The 18,864-nt window shown below is 41.9% G+C and overlaps 1 protein-coding gene across 1 annotated transcript in view; it reads right to left on the reverse strand.

Annotated features, from left to right (window-relative positions):
- FMNL2 (formin like 2) overlaps positions 1-9,833 on the reverse strand; it is a 311,228-nt gene extending 301,395 nt beyond the window's left edge. The window contains exon 1 of the mRNA XM_077767821.1: positions 9,379-9,833. Coding sequence (XP_077623947.1) covers positions 9,379-9,495 — 117 coding nt within the window. The 5' untranslated portion in view covers positions 9,496-9,833. The remainder of the gene's footprint in view (positions 1-9,378) is intronic.
- Positions 9,834-18,864: the final 9,031 nt, after the last annotated feature.

Below are 18,864 nucleotides of genomic sequence, written 5' to 3' on the forward strand. Positions count from 1 at the left end.
CAAGTGCAGAATTCCAAGTAATGATGCCCAAATGCAAACACTCCCCATTCATGGTTTGCTCTAGGAACACAAATCAACATGTCCTCTTCTCAGTATTATGAAAAACAGATGTTACACATGCAAAAGAAATACCATTAGGGTTGTCAATGAGAGATAACCACAAGCAACAGGAAGATGCTATAATGTCAATATTTCCTAATGGTCAGCCTACTTGGATGAGGAAATCTTTCAAAGGAAGTTGTGGAAACCTCACGGTTAGAGTCCCTTACAAGAAGACCACAAGGCTCAATCCTGTGGTCTACTTTCTTCCACGTACATCTGACCACGTGGAAAGTAAGCTCAGGTGAGTGACAGTGGCTGGGAGGGAGGGAGGCAAGTTGAACCACGTTTGAAGAAAAAAGAGAAACAGATGGATTCCTGATCCATGGGTTACAACAGTGTGTTCAGCTTCTGAAAATCCATCAACCTGCATACTTAATGATATGGGCCCATTCTGTTTGTATATTATGCTTCAATACAAAGATCTTCTAAAGGCTTTTAGGAGGAGATATCCTCCCCACGAACAACCAAAAAAAGTTTTTAAGGGGTGCTTGGGTGGCTCATTCAGTTAACCGTCCAACTCTTGATTTTGGCTCAGGTCATGATCTCACAGTTCATGGGATGGAGCCGCATGTCATCGGGTTCTGTGCTGACAGTCACTGTTGCCCCCCACCTCAACCCACCTCACACCCCCATCACTCATGCATGCGAGCACACTCTAAGGAAATTTTTTTTTTTTTTTTACACAAAAGACCACCTATTTTTAAAAAATACTAATGTTAAAGAAGTACTCCATTAAATGAGGATTGGGACCTGGTAAATTCACAATCTAGAGATTTCTAATGCAAACAAATGCTTTCCACAATGCCGACAACTCTGACACTCAAAATTCCTACTGAGAAAGGACACTGGAGAGAATGACTCTGGCAAGCCTAATGCTTCCACAAACCCAGAAGGCCACAGTTCTAAACAGTCCCTCTGGTTCACATCTGGAGGGCCCCATCAGTTAGCAGTGGAATAAGAACGGTGATAAGGACTGAGGACTCACCAATTCCAAGTTTATACAGCATCCCGGCCCCAAGACATTTGGACTGACTTGGCCTTCTAAGTTCACTAGGCAGAAGTCCTTAGGAAAAACAAATCCCAATTACTCAAGGGAGCCCATTGTCACTAAAAAGAGACAGCTTCCTCGGAAAAACCACAAGGCCGACCATACTGGGGACTAAGGAGGCCTAACCTACAAACTAACCTACAAAACCCATTCACCAGATTCATGATCTTTGCAAGTGGGCTTCCCAGCTTTCACAGAGATGACATGTGGCAGTACTAACCTCACTGGGTACTGTTGCCATGAAACAAATCTAATTGTGTCCTATCAACTTCTATTAGTTATCCTAATGCTTCCTTCTACACACACACACACACACACACACACTCCCTCAAAGTAAACAAATGAGCTTATTTTCCATCTTTCTGCCATTCCATTTCTATTTCCATAAAATCTTCTTTACCTTCCCCACCAAATTAAAAGTAACTCCATTATTATTCTTTAATTTTCTCATCTAAATCCAAACCTTCTCTTGCCCTGTTTCCAATTACTGCAAAGTTTTATCTGATCATAAACTCAACTACCTACATTTCCTTGAATGACTTTTAGTTCTAGATGAAAATGAGAATAATTGCTTCTATCCTCTCAATTCAAAAAACCACACATGCTGTCCTCAAATCCCAAACCACAAATGCTAAAAATTATGAATAAGAGGAAGGTCTATTTGCTTATAACTACTGAAAGAATAACTAGAGTCCTGCATTAGAGAACAATCAGCTCATTCTTGACCTACCATCCTATTTATCTTTCTATTCTCCAAGCTAATTGCTTATATAAGCATGCCAATTTGCCCTGATTATAGGATTCTTAATAAATGAATGTTGTTTACATTTCACAAGTGTATTTGAATTTCTCTCCAGGAAGCCAAGCTCATCAAGTCTTTGTAAGTGGTAAAACCAGAGATCAAAGCGAAAGGCCTACATTGAACCAACAAACAATTAAGCTTGAGAATAGAGGCCTAAGCAAAAATACGATTGATTTATTGATTTTCCTACTCCAGAAGTGCACCTCAGGGTCACTGTTCACTCTTGAGCTATAATATATAGCACTTTCTCTGTCGATTTTCATCATGATTATTTGATGTTCATTTCTTAAATAGTTAAATAAATGTAACATTCAACAGGCTTTGATCCATTTCTTTATTATTTCTCATCTTGGTGCTTTTGGTTGAATCAAAGGTCTTTTTTTTTCTTGGTCAGTAAATGGCTTTTTCTTTTCTTTCATAGTTTATTGTCAAGTTGGTTTCCATACAACACCCAATGCTCATCCCAACAGAATAAAGGTCTTCAAGTTTTGAGGGGAAAAACTTTTTTGCTTAGTTTTTTTGTCTGTTTAGTTTTGGTTTTGGTTTTTTGTTTAGTTTTGGTTTTGGTTTTTTAGTTTTTTTTTTTTAACTCTTCTCCACTTAGCCTAATTTCCTCATATTTTTTGGTACATCTTAAACAATTCCTTTCCTACTATACCCATATTTACCAACCCAGACATTTATGTTTTTTTGAGGCTCCCCGGTGATGCCAATATATAGCCAAATTTAAGGACAACCCTTTCGGCTTGTCAGTCCCTTCATTATCCTGTCTTATAGTGTACAGCCCAGCTCTCATGGGAAAAAAAGAAAAACACAGAAAAGAAGTCAGGTTCCAGAGCAAATCCTTAATTCAACGCAGGACCTTCAAGTAACAGTCATACCTTCGTGCCCAACATCAGGCACAGGGCCCAAAATGTAAACAACTTGACACCTTTCCCAAAGCCTTTCCCAACAAGTTTTTAGAATAAACCAGGCATGGTCACCACGTACCCTACAGACATCAGTCAAGATCACTTTTGGCCTTAGCAGGATCTCAACACCTCAAAGCTTTCAGCTTCTGTTACAATGGACAGAGGGGCTTACCAACAGCAACTCCTCAAAGAACAAAGCTGACTACGTGTGAATTCAAAGTCACTGAAGTCCATGACAGGCTGTACACGAACACCGAAAATGTGATTGAAGAAAACACCTTTGGTGTGTCCTAAAAACTAGAAAAAGTTTGTATAAGTTCTGCCGCCGGCCATGGGCTTTTGTTGTGTGTGTGTTGGGCGCAGAGATGTGACTAGGTTTGTTTTTTATTAAGACTGTGAGCAGAAAGTACACTTCCACTGTTTACAACGAATACCACTAAACCTCAAGGAGGGATTCCCAAACATCCTGGCCCACATTTGTGGGCCTGGCTAACTCCCAGCTCTCTGGCCTACCAGCTCTTCCCTTGACACTGCCTCTAAATTATATCCAATGGAAACTGCATTCTCCTTAGTGTTTGGCTGAAAGAGAGCTTCTGGAAAAGAGGACAGAGTGACTGGTAAGGGGGGAGATCACCTGCACTTGTGTAGACACAGTATTAAAAGAAAGAAAAGAGAGGAGTTATTTCTGCCAGCAGTATTCAAGGAAATGAGAGCTAACAAGGTGCATGAAGCCACTATACAAACCATGACCCCAAAGACTAGGGACAACAGTCCTTGTGGTGGGGAAAGGGAAGAAACATCCCCCGTTTTAGAGGGAAGAGCCAGCTTGTAACTCACGCTCGCTCTCTTAAGCAATTCAGTCTGTTCTTTTCTAAGGATTCGGGGCTTTGTTCCTAAGAGGTGTCCAACTACCAGCACCCTCTTGCAAAGTGGAAATGATCATCTGGAATCTGTGCTTCTTCTATCAGCCACTTTCACGGCATCTATTACGTGTTTAAGCACAAAGAAGTCCACTTCACCTTGTCCTTTTGCCCCAAGACCGAAGTATGACAAAAAGGAGCACACTTCTTTTAAGACCAAGCCCTTCAAGCAACAGTTTTTGTAATGTCCAATGAATTTCCAGAACAAACATGAGCCTACACTTATTTTTCTTGAGCCCAGGAGGACGCTACAAGGGGGAAGCCTCCCCCACTCTCAGGTGCTATGATTCTCGGTCTAGAAGCTGCAGACAGCAGGCTCATCTCAAAGAGGGTGCCATGGAAACCAGTAACGCACTAGACATGGCTTGGGTTTGCAAAGAACTTCCAACCACCAGCATTTTTCATACAGCTTCTGTGTGCGCAACTCTAACGGAGAGCTTACTGTTCATTTCTTTGACAACTCTAAATGTTAAAATACTTTTCCTTAAGCTTAGGTGACTTTCAGTCAATGACCCTGGAAATTCTACTCTCTAGACCACACAGAATACAGCTTACACACTCTCCTGCACAATGCTCTTCAAAATGCAAAGTCAGCTGATGGATCGCAGGATGGTATATTCTGGAAATTACACTTTCAAGTGCTGTACTCTAAAAAAAATCTATCTTAATAGTTGTGTCAAATTTTATTCCAACTTACAGAGGAAGAAGGTCAAAGACCAGAGGAAAGATTTTAACTTGCTCAACATGGTGCAGCTGGTTAATTCTAGAAACTAGATCTCCTGTCTCCCAGGCCAATCCTATTTGCTAAATGAGAGGCCAGGAGCAAAAGTAATGGTTATCACCTAGGGATTTAAGGGCATGCATACACTGTCTTCCCAAACATCATCAGTTTGTGTTCCTGGCCGTCTCTTACTGGAGCCAAACATTTGTATTCAGATTATAACCTCTGATTAACTCCTATACTAGATATCCAAATATAGTGGCATTATGGGGTATGGAATGCATCCCCCTAATAAGCACATATTCCCAACTTGGGTGAAATGAAGCAGCTCAGGGAGTTAGTACCGAGGGTGAGATATAATGACTCAAAGTGACAACACTCCACCCCACCCTACCCCCAGCCCAACTTCTCTACCCCCTTTTCCTAACAGGAGAAAGGATGTGAGAAAAATCAGCAAGCATCTGATGATGACCGAACTACACTCTCACCCATCCATCTGCTCAGCAGACTTCACGGCAAGAGCTCTCCTTGGAAGTGGTTAAAAGAGAACACCACCTTGCAAAGGGAAATAAACTTAAATGTTAAAACTTGACTTCCCTTGTCCTTTCACAAGTAATTACATTCGCGGTATATGCACTGCACTGACAGACTGTCTCTTTGTTCTGATTCGGAAATCCAAAATTCTCAACCAGAGTAGTTCAAGTCGGCCTGGATAGGAAAAAACCAAAGAGCACACTTTCAGACCAAATCAGTATTTAACTCCATGCCTGAAAAATGGAAAAGCATAGTGAGGATGCCAAAATGTTTGACGTTGAAAGTAAAACATCAAGCGAACCTCACAGCAGTCACTTTTAAGACATTTCTGTCTATTTTATACAGCTTGGAACTTGCATTTATCAGATTTAGGGACTTTTTTTTTTTAACAGCTTTACTGCTAGCACCAGGCATTTTTTCCCCTTTCCAGTTCAAGGGCCTCAGGAAGCATAATATAAAATGGAGGGGAGGAGGGGCAGACAACCCAATCTGGATTAAAAATCCTAGATCAGTCATTCCACAACTGTAGGACTATAAACAACTTAGATTTATTTCCTAGAACGATTGTGAGGGTTAAAGGAGTATGTGAGCAGTGGGGGGACTTGTAGTAGGTACTCAGAAAACATTCCCACTTCTTCCTAAAGCAGAATGGCTATGTTCAACCTCAGGGCAAGAAGGAAAAAAACTGGATAGAAATCGACTCAAATTAATCCCACACCAAAGCAGCTCCCGGTATCAGACATAATACTGCCCTAAACCATCACTTTCTAATCTGTCTTTTTGAATCTGTTTGCAGAGCAGCCTGATATCTGATATCACACAGAGATAGAGCAGCTAGGATAGATGGCTTCAAATTATCCTCTCCTCCGACATTTAAAGAGCAAATCCTTAGGACAGCTCCTTGACAAAGGCATTGGGGAACTTCTGTTTTAGTTGTAAACAAGGACTTGAAGCCAAAAATGAGTGAATGGTATAGAATGCCTAATGTAGAAAAAAGATTCTTGGGCAGAGACCATCAATTGTTCACCCCACACCGGAATAAACTTCTTACCATCATCTTTGGAAACAAAGGGCAATGGAGTGTGTGTGTGCATGTATGTGTACTCCCAACATTTAGGCAATGTTTAATACAGTGAAGAGCCACATGGATACTTAATTATAAAAACATAGGACCCAAAAAATACATACACACCAATGTTACCTGTAAAATACATGCCATATACACACCCTAAAGGAATAAAAGCAGATGACTGAATTTATAATTTATGAAACACTTCTATAGACCAGTTTAACAAAAATATTACAAGCGTGTGCACAAAGGCATATCACTTTACTGCTCTACCTGAAAGGTACATACAAAGATGCGAACAGTTACATGTATACATGGAGTAATGTTTCCCCACAAGTATGTTTTATAACTACTGTGACAGTGCTGAAGACAGGAAAGAGTTTAAGGAAAGAGACTCTCCTTAGGAAGATTAAGCTCCTCAGATTTGGATCCAATTTTTACTAGTCTTTAATTACAGGAAGTTCAGGAGTTCAAATCTATTTAAAAAATTTTTTTCCTATAAAAATTACTATTTTTAAAAGTTTACCTCCACTGATCTTAATTCCACAGTCTCTTACTCCCTCCTTTCCTCTTTCCATTCATGTCTTTTAATTTTTTAGAGTTATACTATTTAAACTAGATTGATGAAGGGGTAAGGAAACAGTCACTGAGTAGGTCTGTTCTCAAGGTTTGCCAGAAATAGATGGACTTGTCATTTTAATTCTTATTTACTCCTTCCCAATGCTTTAAGTATTCTAGAGCTTGAGAGTGTAATTGTTTTCCATGTCTGAAATGTCTCATTAATTATTGACATAAGCCATACTTAACTTACAATGAGGTACTTGTATACTTTCCCGTACAGTATTACTATCGAGTTTTCCTTCCAAATCATATGTACGTTTATCAAAGAGGGAAATAAAGCTAGTATCATTAATGCCAATATAATTCCCTGTGGCTCAGGGTAAAGAATTTTCTCCACATATATGCTGTAAAATCTGCCACCTAAAATGTGTCCTTCTACCTTGATCTCTAGAATTAAATGGTTTGAGTTGATTTCTTAAGCAATTCATGAAGAAAACCAAAGCTGAGAGCATCACATGTACAACTTCAGAAAACAAAAATGATCCTAAGAGAAATCACCTTCACTCTGGACGTCTATTAATGCATAATGAAGACTCCTTTTATTTCCTCTTGTAGGTTTCCAAAGAGCAGCTAGAGCTCAGTAGGCAGAGTTACGGTAACCACCACATCAACTTCCAAGTCCATTACTCACAAGGCAGCCCCCAAGCTGAGACTTCCCCAAAAGCTTTGCATCTATTCAAAAAGATCAGCCTGTTATAGTTTGGTTTTGTTTTTTATTGTGAGGGGCTTAGAATATCATCAACAATTAAGAACCACATCCAGCAATTGTGTGTGACACACAGTAGAGTAAAAGTAACCACAACAGCCAACCATTGCCCCAAAGAGTCTGTGATGCAGAATCATCGATGTGACATACCAAGTCTGTGACTGCTAGACTTAAGAGTAACACAAATCCACCATGCTAATGATGAAACATTTTTCTAAAGATTAATTCATATCATGTGTTATTAATCAGCAGCATAACTGAAAGCTCATGCAAAACACGCTATCCCAATTGAGAACTTAATTGCATTATTGTGATCTGGTTTTCCTGTGTCACTGGCCCTTCCATTTTAAGTACCCACGTTCGCGCACACACCACCACAGGATGAAAAGACAGAAAACCCAGAGCTAGGAGGGAAGAACCATCTGTCTGGAAGGATGAGGATTTTTGAATAAAAACGTCGGTCTCTGGAAAGACAGGTCAAGTATGCACCCAGGCTGCCTTGAGAAGTAATTAAGCCTATGCTGTTTCATTTCAGTGTGTCCCATCTTGCACAACGAGGGGAGCAGCTGTGGGAGATCACAGAAGATGCAAAGCAAGACAGGCGGCCTCATCTATTTCCCGACTGCCACACCAGAGTTTCCGGGTGGCGTGAAAAAAGCTGTTGCCCTCTGTTGTCTCGAAGAGCACAAAGCTCACCTAGCATCCAAAACATTATACCCCCTATCAAACCTGCCCTTTTAAAAGGCCTGAAGAAAGGCAAATTTAAATGTCCCAGTTGGCGGCGTCCAGGCTCAGGACCGTTCCCAAAGTTGGGAAGTTACACACCAAGCACCCGCAGGCAGACGCAAATTTGGCTGCCTTTGAGCACAAGTTTCTCTTACCGCCTGGCCTCGTAGAGGTGAGAGGTAACTGGCTTTAAAAAAGGTAAACGTACAAGTGTAAGGAATAGGAACGCGTCGGATCTTGCCTGTTTCCCTTCCAACATCCCTTTAAGGAGGCTGGGTCACTAAAAATCGGAAGTCTGGGGACCAGCTGTAGTCCAGACTCCGGCTGGGTCTAGGGGAGGCCGCCACACCCTCCGGAGCTCAGCGCACTGACAAGCTGTGGCTGGGAGGGGCGCAGAAACTTAGTCCCAGCGAGACTAAGGGAGAAAGAAGGGAGTCTTCAGTGCCTCGGATTTAAAAAGCTAAAAGCAAATTTCGGGAGGGAGCCGGGGATTTGGCTATGTGTGCCGGGGTGGAGGGAAGGGGTCGCCCCTGATGTCAGAACAACTCGAAACACGTCCCCGCAAAACTGCACATTCTTGTGGTTTAGGGTTTAAGACCAAAAGGAACGAGCTGAGGCAGAGCTCCTCTCCCGCCGGGGTGTCAGATCCCGCCCCTCCCAGCCTAGGGACCCGGGCGCCGCACTGCCGCGGGTCGTCTTATCTTTCCCCGTCCGGCCAGCTCCCCTCCGCCAAGCCGCCACGCCGCCTCCCAAGTTCGCCTTCGCGCGCCTCCCGCTGCCGGCCGCATGCACCCAACCACCCGGGACCCCGCACGCCGGACGGTCCGCAGGGACCTGGGGTTTGCGGGGATTTGGGGGGGGGCGGGTGTTGTTTAATAAAAAGCCTTAGCGGCTCGTCGCCCCCTTCTCCCCGGCCCGCGCCCCCTTCCCTTCACGCCCACGCCGCACCTCCCCGGCACACGCGCTGCGTGGTGCTTCTCCCGCCAGACAATGGGCTCCGGGCTGGCCAGGCAGCCCGCCCCGAGCCCCCGGCCCCAGCCCGGGACCCCGAGAGGGCTGAACGCGGGGGCTGGAGGAGAGCGGAGACCAGGAAGGCTGGGGAGGCCACAATGGGGAAGGTGGGCGCCTCCCCCTTGGGACAGGAGGCTCGCTCCCGGCGCAGAGGAGGGGGCGGGGGTCAGCTGCGCCTCCCCGCCCGGAGCCCCGCCGCGCACTTACCAGCACGATGGCAAATCGCTCTTCCAGTTCACCTGGCTCGGGCATCGGCAGCTTCAAAGGCACGTTGTGCGCCCTGAAATCGGTCTGCTGCGAATCCATGCTCCCCGCGTTGCCCATGTTGGCTGCACGCCGGGGCCGGGGGCTGCTCCGGGCCCCTCGCACTCGCTCCGGAAATCAGAACAGCTCCCGGCGGCCGGCTCCCGCCCGATGGCGCGACCCGCCCGGCTCCCCGCTCTCGGCTGCGCCCCGGCGAGTGTGCAGCGCGCACTGCTTCCCTAGCAGCGCTCCGAGCCGAGCCGCCCCCCGGCCTCCCTCATGCTCTCCACCGCCCCAGCGCCGCCCCGGCCTCTTTGCCTTGGGAGGGGTCGTCAGAGCGCCGGGCGCCTATCTGCATGTTGCTCCTCTGGCACGCCGCCCCCTGCCCGCGATCGCGGCCAGCTGGCGCGTGGCTCCTCGGGCNCAACGCTCTTTCGCGGAGCACCTCGAGCAGACAAATGCGGCTCCGCGCTCGCGACACAATGCCCCCCTCGCCCGGCCCCCGCCCCCGGCCCGGCTCCGCCCACTCGCCCCGTGGACTGCCGGGACGCGTAGTTTCGGCCCAAAGTGTCCGCACAGCAAACCACGCCCACTCTGGAGGGCCGAGCTGGGTTAGCACGGCTTGCAGCGGAGGCAAACTGCACGATTCTGACTATGGCTCATGTCCCTTTAGACCCCTCCTCACTCCAACAATAGAAATAACTATCTCCCCTACGTCGGTTCTGGCACTTAGAAGGCACACCTGACGAATGAATGATCCAATCAATCGGTGATTGAACGCAAGCATTCTGGGTTAAATTTCAGAAGCTTGTTACTGTTCAAAAGGCTCTAGTTTAACAGGTGGCCTGAAAGGTTTCGGCGATCTCCTGTTTCACGAATTGGGAAGTGGGTCCATGGGTGTTTGTTTTATTGTTCTTCCTTATGTAACATATTTTTTGTGTGATTGAAATGCTTTCTAAACAAATATACACTTTTATGGGGGTTTTTTGTAAATATTCATTGTAGATAAATGCATATGTGGTCAAACCCTAGAAGTCGGAGGAGAAGGGCTCAATTCGATTCAAAACACCGGTCAATAACTATTATGTATGGGTAACTGAGTTCCTTCGTGGAATTAAAAGAGGATCGCTCCTGCTCTGGAATACTTCACAATGTGGTGAAGGAGAAATTTTACACAAATAACTGTATTTCGTGTGAGGTAGAGAGGAGGGCAGAGCATTTGGGGAGGCTTTGGAGGTGATATTTGGCTGTAGCTACCTTATTCCTCCATAGCAGTCTTGATCCAGGTGTTTTACAAAAAACGTTGGACCCAGCCTTATCTCTGGGACGCTTTCCAGATTATTACTATCCGTTTTAAAGCAGTGGAAATAGAACCACCCTTATAAATGACTTTAACCAGGTGCCCGTGTTGTAGCTTTCAAGGGCATTCACCTGGTTGACTTGTGGCTGAACAAGTCCTTTCTGCGCTTAGAGCAGTGTTTCTTAATCCTGATTTGCTTATCAGATTCACTTGGGGAGCTTGTTGTTGAAATTCCACCCACCTTGGACCCAGCCTATTATTCAGAATTTCCCTGAGCTGAGAGCTGGAGCATGGGCAGGTATATTTTTAACAAGCTCCCCAGGTCATTCTGATATGCAACCAAGGTCATTACCCGCTTGTTAAAAAAGCAACTGCTTCTGGAGAAGGTTACACACCAAGACTAAACATCAAGGACCATATTTTTCATTCAGCTTCATAAAGCCCAAGATGCCTTGAGCATAGCAGATGTTCAATGACTAGTTGTTGAATTGACAAGTGAGTTTTACCAAAAGTCTATGGAGCAAATACACACAATACTTCGTGTGTAGGTATCATCTATTAAATAAAACACTTCTTGTCTTTTTAAACAGAAGGAAAGGAGGATAAATAAATTCAAATTAAAAGTCTGAATAGATGCAATCTGTATTTCAAAACTATACTGTATCAAAGTTAATGGTAAGCGTGTTGCCCATCAAAGAAAGAAAAACAAGGATATAGATACATACACACAGATACCCCGACTAGTGAAAATGAGTGAGAAAGAAAAGCAGTTAGTTCAAACCAAGTGAGACATTTCTGACCCACAAATGTGTTTGTTTTCTTTCCAATCTCTAGACATATACTTTGGATCTGATTGACAGAAAATCAGCCCACCCAAGGGGTTGACTGTTCGGATGGAGAGGCTAGAATTCTTTTCGGCATTTGAGAAATCCTTTTTTATTACACTTATGGCTCCCTCTGGCCATATTTCTGCCAGTAACCAGGACCTTTTTCTCCCCTTAAGTCTGATCACATCTAGCCTCTCTCATAATCTCACACTTTGAGAGGAGCCAAGGACAAAGTGTGCAAATCCATGAACCAAAAGAACTCAGCCATTTCAAGGTCTGCAATCTTTAATATTTGGTGATTATTTATGAGTGTTATTAAGTATAAAAATAAACAAAACACGGGGAGCCTGGGTGGCTTAGTCGGTTAAGCGTCCGACTTTCGCTTAGGTCATGATCTCGCGGTTCGTGGGTTCGAGCCCCGCGTCGGGCTATGTGCTGACTGCCGGCTCAGAGCCTGGAGCCTATTTCAGAGTGTGTATCTCCCTCTCTCTCTTACCCTCCCCTGCTCACGCTCTCTCTCTCTCTCTCTCCTAGAAATAAATAAAAAAATACAAATAAAAAAACACTGTTATATTGTATAATTTCTGTAAGAATTTCTATCAAACAATATTTGGAGGAGGGAGAAGTGAAGGAGGAAGAAGACATTTCCTTGATATTAATACTCTTACACCCTCCCCACAAAATTTAAATTGGGTGATCATTTTTAAATATGTATTTCATTTTCTGATTACTAAGACATACAACTTGTTATAGCTGATGTTGCAAAATATTGGTAAAAAAATCAACTGTTAAAACTATCCATTCACCTTCCACGGAAAAGGAAATGTTAGAACTTTATATTCCATGTACTAAGCATTTGCAAGTTATGCCAAGGATGGCTTGATCAGGAATTTCCCCATAACGGTGTAATTGCTTTCAAAGAAGCTCTTCCATCATTCAAAATAAATACTCCCACAAGGTCAGATGAGTTTCATGAGTATCGCCTCAAGTTTTAAATGTAAGGAAGTGCTCTATCGCTAAGTTCACTTAGCTTCTTAAAAAGACACTGGTGTAAGAAGATACTCCTTGTTTGTATAATTATAAGAAATGGGATAAGCGCCCTATGATGAACAAAGCCATCAGTAACCCTGAATCAAAACTATGAAGTAGTAATAGCTGGGATTTTAGAGGAATTGCTTTATGTCAATTTACATCCACAAGAGTCCTGAAAGATTTATCTAACTATATTTATTTTTTAAATATTTATTGAGCACTTAGTGTGAACCTGATACTCCTATTGATCTTAAAGTTTAAACATGGTTTATTCAGTTTCTAAACCCAAGTAATAATGGCTTCAATAATATATTTTTTCTCATTAAATATGAAATCTGGAAAAATGTGGATGCTAGTGCTGGTTCAGCAACTTAGGAAGGCTAGGACCAGTTTTTATGTGATGGCTTTGTCTTTCCTACATAGTTACAAAATTGCTACAGTGCCATGAATCAAGTATGTGTCCAGGACAGGGGCGCCTGGGTAGCTCAGTCAGTTAGGCGTCCAACTTCGGCTCAGGTCATGATCTCATGGTTCTGAGTTAGAGCCCCAGCCCCACGTTGGGCTCTGTGCTGACAGCTAACTCAGAGCCTGGAGCCTGTTTCAGATTCTGTGTCTCCCTCTCTCTCTGACCCTCCCCTGCTCACACTGTCTCTCTCTCTCTCTCTCTCTCTCTCTCTCTCTCTCAGAAATAAAAAATAATTTTTTTAAAACATAAAAAAAAGTATGTGTTCAGGACAAATAGTCGGGAAGAGGCAATTTCAGGTCTGTTTAGGGGTCTAGGGGTCTGTTCCTTTTATCAGGAAGTCAGAAGTCCATTATTCCTCATGTTCTAGAACTGAACGAGACAGTCATTCCTGGCTACAGGAAGACCTGTGGGAGTGAGATAAAACCTGGGGAGGGTCACTTTTCCGCATCTGGATAAAACCAAGATTTGGATAAAAGGTAAAGGGAATAGATATGGGTAAGAAATGGGGAAACAGCAACACCTTCTAACCACCCCACCACCACCACATTTCACATCTTTGAATATGACTTTATATTTGCATAGGATTTCATATTCTACAAAATACTTTTACTTGCTTGATCTTATTTCATCCTGTCAATACAACAGCAAGGAATTTAAAACTCAACAAAGTGTTTTTTCTCTAGTTTATACAAGTAACAGAGTTACAACTTATGTATTTTGATTCCCAAACCAGTATCCTTNAGTCAGTAAAGTGACTGACTCTTGATTTTGGCTCAGGCCAATGATCTCACAGTTTGTGAGATGGAGCCCCACATCTTGGGATTCTCTCTCCCTCTCTCTCTGCCCCTCCTCCTCGCTCAAAATAAATCTTAAAAAAAACTTTTAAAAAGTGGTTTTCTGGGGCGCCTGCGTGGCTTAGTCGGTTAAGCGTCCGACTTTCGCTTAGGTCATGATCTCACGGTTCGTGGGTTCGAGCCCCGCGTCGGGCTCTGTGCTGACTGCCAGCTCAGAGCCTGGAGCCTATTTCAGAGTCTGTATCTCCCTCTCTCTCTGACCCTCCCCTGCTCACGCTGTCTCTCTCTCTCTCTCCTAGAAATAAATAAAACATTAAAAAAAACTTAAAAAAAAAAAAAAAACAATGTCCCTCAAGAGTGATATGAGATAGAAAGAAGGACAGGGTATTTGGGGAAGCTTTAGAGGTGATCTTTGACGGTAGCTATCTTATTCCTCCATAACAGTCTTGTTCTGGTGTATTACAAAGCACACTGGATCCCCTCTACCTTCTGGGAGGCAGTGAAAAAAATGAAGTGACCCCTACAATCATCCCAGCCTACTGCCTGGAGAGTTTCTAGACCACAATGCACAGAGAAGAAGGTGAGTGTCCAGGGAGCCTAAAAAGGCTAGTGTTCTCAGGACAGAGTACTGAGGGGGGAAAAAAAAAAAAAAGAGCTGCAAGAACTCCAGATGTCTGAACGGGTTTCCATTCCAGTATTCAGCTAAGTACTGATTAGTAAGTGCATGTGAGAAAAAACACAAGGCTGGTCATTTTACAATAATAAATGACCAAATTCATCAAGAGAACATGATACCCAGTAACAGTGCTTCAAAATACATGAACTTCAAGAAGAAATACAAAAATCCACAGTTATAGTTCAATACTCCTCTCTGAATATTTGTTAAAACAAACAGAAAATCACTAAGGGTATAGAAAACTTAAAAAAATACCATCAACAGCTTGACCTAATTGATATTTATAGACCGTCTGACCCAACAACGCAAAATATAATTTTTCAAATGCACAAGGCACATTTACCAGATTGAACTTATTCTGGACTATAAAAACTCTCAATGAATTCTCAATAAATTTTAAAAGATTCCAATATTACAGTTTTTTTCCTTGCCACAGTGATATTAAATTAGAAGTCAAGAACACAAAAATATCTGAAAGATACAGAAATAACTGGAAACTAACAAACTTCTAAAAAGTCATGAATCAATTAAAAGATTAAAAGGAAAATTATATCCTATTTTGAAGTGAATGAAAGTGAAAACACAATATATTAAAATTACGTAGGGGTGCCTAGGTGGCTCAGTGGGTTGAGCATCCGACTTTGGCTCAGGTCATGATCTCATGGTTCGTTGGGCTCTGTGCTGACAGCTCAGAGGCTGGAGCCTGCTTTGGATTCTGTGTCTCCCTCTCTCTCTGCCCCTCCCTTGCTCACTCTCTGTCTCTCTCAAAAATAAATAAACATTAAAAATTTTTCTTAAAAATTATGTGGATGTAGCTAAAATAGAACTTAGAAATTTAAAACAGTAAGTGCCTATTTTAGAAAAGAATAAAAGGCTCAAATTAGTGTCTTCAGTTTCCACCTTAAAAAACTAGAAAAAAGCAGCAAGTAAAAATCAAAGAGGGAGGAAAGAATAAAAAGGTGACAGCAGAAATCAATGAAATAGAAAACAGGAAAATAACAGAAAAATTGATGAAACTAAAAGCTAGTTCTTGAGAAGATCAATTAAATTGACAGCTTGTCAAATTCATCAGGAAAAAAGAAAAAACACAAATAATCAATATCATAAATGATAGAGTGGACATCACTATACATTTTACACATATTGAAAAAGATAATCAGAAAATGTTTTTTAATTTATTTCTGAGAGAGAGAGAGACAGTGTGAACAAGAGAGGGTCAGAGAGAGAGGAAGACACAGAATCTGAAGCCGACTCCAGCTTCTGAGCTAGCTGTCAGCACAGAGCTCAACGCAGGGCTCGAACCCACAAACCGTGAGATCATGACCTGAGCCAAAGTCGGACACTTAACCAACTGAGCCACCCAGGCACCCCAATCAGAAACTGTTTTGAAAAACTTTGTCAATAAATTGATAATATGGATATGGATATGGATAATATGGATAAAGAGATAAATAGATTAAATGGACATATTCATTCTATGAAAGACACAAAGTATCAAAACTGATTCAAGATGAAATAAAATAACCAAGGTAGTCATATCTATTAAAGAAATTGAATCTCTATTTAAAATCTTCCCACTAAGAGGGCGCCTGAGTGTCTCAGGCAGTTAAGCGTCCAACTCTTGGTTTCAGCTCAGGTCATGATCTCACAACTCATGAGTTCAAGCCCTGAGTGGAGCCCTGCTGACAGTGCAGAGCCTGCTTGGGATTCTCTCTCTCCCTCTCTCTGACTCTCCCCCACTCGCTCTCTCAAAATAAATAAAATCTTACCACAAAGAAAACTACAGGCCCAGATAGCTTCACTAGAAACTTTCCCAATTACTTTAGTTAGAAAGAATACCAATTCTGCCTAAACTATTTCAGAACATTGAAAATGAGTGAATATTTCCCAAATCATTCTGGCCAACATTATTACCCTGATAGCAAAACTGTTCAAAGACATTATAAGAAAGAAAACTATAGCCAACATTCCACATAAACACAGTTGTAAAAATTCTGAACAAAATTTGAGTTATACATCATGACAAGTGGGGCTGATCCCAGGAATGCTGGGTTGCTTTATCATTCAAAAATCATTCAATGTAAGTCACCATATTAACAAACTAAAACAAAAAAACACATGATCAACCCAACAGATGGAGAATAAGCATTTGACAAAATCTAACATCCATTACTGACAAAAACCTTCAGCTGACCAGAAATAGAAAGGAACTTCCTCAACTTGACAGAAGGCATGTACAATAAAACTACTAGTATCATAATTAATGGTAAGAGACTAAATGCTTTCCCCTAAAATCGGGAAAAGGGGAAGAATATCTGTTCTCACCATTTTATTTACTTATTTTTTAATGCTTATTTAGTTTTGAAAGAGAGGAAACAAGCATGGGAGGGACAGAGACAAACAGAAGATTCAGAGCAGGCTCCACGATGACAGCAGAGAACCTGATGCTGAGCTCAAACTCATGAACCACAAAATCATGACCTGAGTCAAAGTCAGGTGCTTACAACTGAGCCACACAGGCATCCCTATTCTTAGCATTTTAATTCAGCATTGTATGGGAGGTTCTAGCCAGTGTAATAAGAGAGAAAACAAAACAGAAAGCCATCCAGTTTGGAAAAAATGAAATAAATTGTCTTTGTTCACAAATGACATGATCTTCTATGTAGAAATTCTTATGGAATCTATAAAATAGTTACTGGATGGAACTAATACATGAGTTTAGCAAGATTTCAGGATACAGGATTGATATACAAAATTAAAATATGGGGATGGGCAAAATGGGTGAAGGGGTGTAGGAGGTACAGGTTTCTGTTATGGAATGAATCACTCATGGGGATGAAAAGTATAGAGAATATAGTCAATGGTATCTTAATAGCATTGCATGGTGGAAAACCTGTTATATGCTATAACTATATAGCATAAATAAACTTTCAAAAATTTAAATTATAAAATGCCATTTATGATAACATTAAAATATAAAATATAAAAACACAACACATACAATTCTCCTTTTCCCAGGGATAAATATGGCAAAAGATGTGCATGACCTGTACACCCAAAAACTAGAGTATACTGTGTTCATTGGTCAGGAGACTCAATAGTTTGAAGATGCCAATTCTCCCCAAATGGATCTACAGATTTTACGCATTACACAACAAAACCCCAGTGGACTTTTTGTAAAAATAGACAAGCCAATTCTAAAAATCGTGTGGGAATGCAAAGGACCTAAAATAGCGAAAACAACTTTGAAAAGGAACGAAATGGGAGAATTAACTCTACCTGATTTCAAGACTTCTTATAAAGCTACAGTAATTAAGAGAGTATGATCCTGATTACTGATATCAAGGTAGGCTGATAAATTGATGGAATAGAATGGAGAGTACACACACACACACACATACACACTTATGCACACACACACATTGACAATGGATTTTTGACAAAAGTGTATTGACAATTCTGGGGGAAAAGTGGTTGAAACAGTGATTGTGGAGGAACCAAATACCTACATTCGCAAAATGAACTTCAGTATGTACCCCATACCACGTAAAAAACAACTCAAAATAGACAAGAGACCCAAGTGCAAAACATAAAGTTAAAGAACTTCTAAAAGAAAATGTAGAAGAAAATAGAAAAATCTAAGACTTTTAGAGAAACAGCAAGAAAAATTTTATAAATTAGACTTCATCAAATTTTGCCACATCTGCTCTTTGAAAGAAAATTAACAGAATCAAGACCTACTACAGACTAAGAGAAAAATGTGAGTAGACTGTATGTTTAATAAAGGACCTGTACCCAGAACACATAAAGAATTGTTGCAGCTCAATGAAAAGAAAACAATGGATAAAAGATTTTAACAAACACAAAGAAATATATCCATAGCTCTAAGCACATAAAAAGCTGTTCAACATCATACCTTATCGGGGGAATGCAAATTAAAACCACAATGAGATACCACTACACATCAACTAAAATGGCAAAAATTAAAAAGACTGCCATACTAAATGTTGGCAAGGATGTGGGACAGCTAGAACTCTCATACATTGCTAATGGGATTGTAAACAGCCACTTTGGACAAGACTTTGGTGCTTTTAAAAAAACTTAAACAGGGGCGCCTGGGTGGCTTAGTCGGTTAAGCGTCCGACTTTCGCTCAGGTCATGATCTCGCGGTTCGTGGGTTCGAGCCCCGCGTCGGGCTCTGTGCTGACTGTCAGCTCAGAGCCTGGAGCCTGTTTCAGTCTGTGACTCCCTCTCTCTCTGACCCACCCCTGCTCACGCTGTCTCGCTCGCTCTCTCTCCTAGAAATAAATAAAACATTAAAAAAATAAAATAAAATAAAATAAAATAAAATAAAA

Source organism: Crocuta crocuta, unplaced genomic scaffold, assembly GCF_008692635.1.
Source record: "Crocuta crocuta isolate KB4526 unplaced genomic scaffold, BGI_CrCroc_1.0 scaffold154, whole genome shotgun sequence".
Lineage (NCBI taxonomy): Eukaryota > Metazoa > Chordata > Mammalia > Carnivora > Hyaenidae > Crocuta > Crocuta crocuta.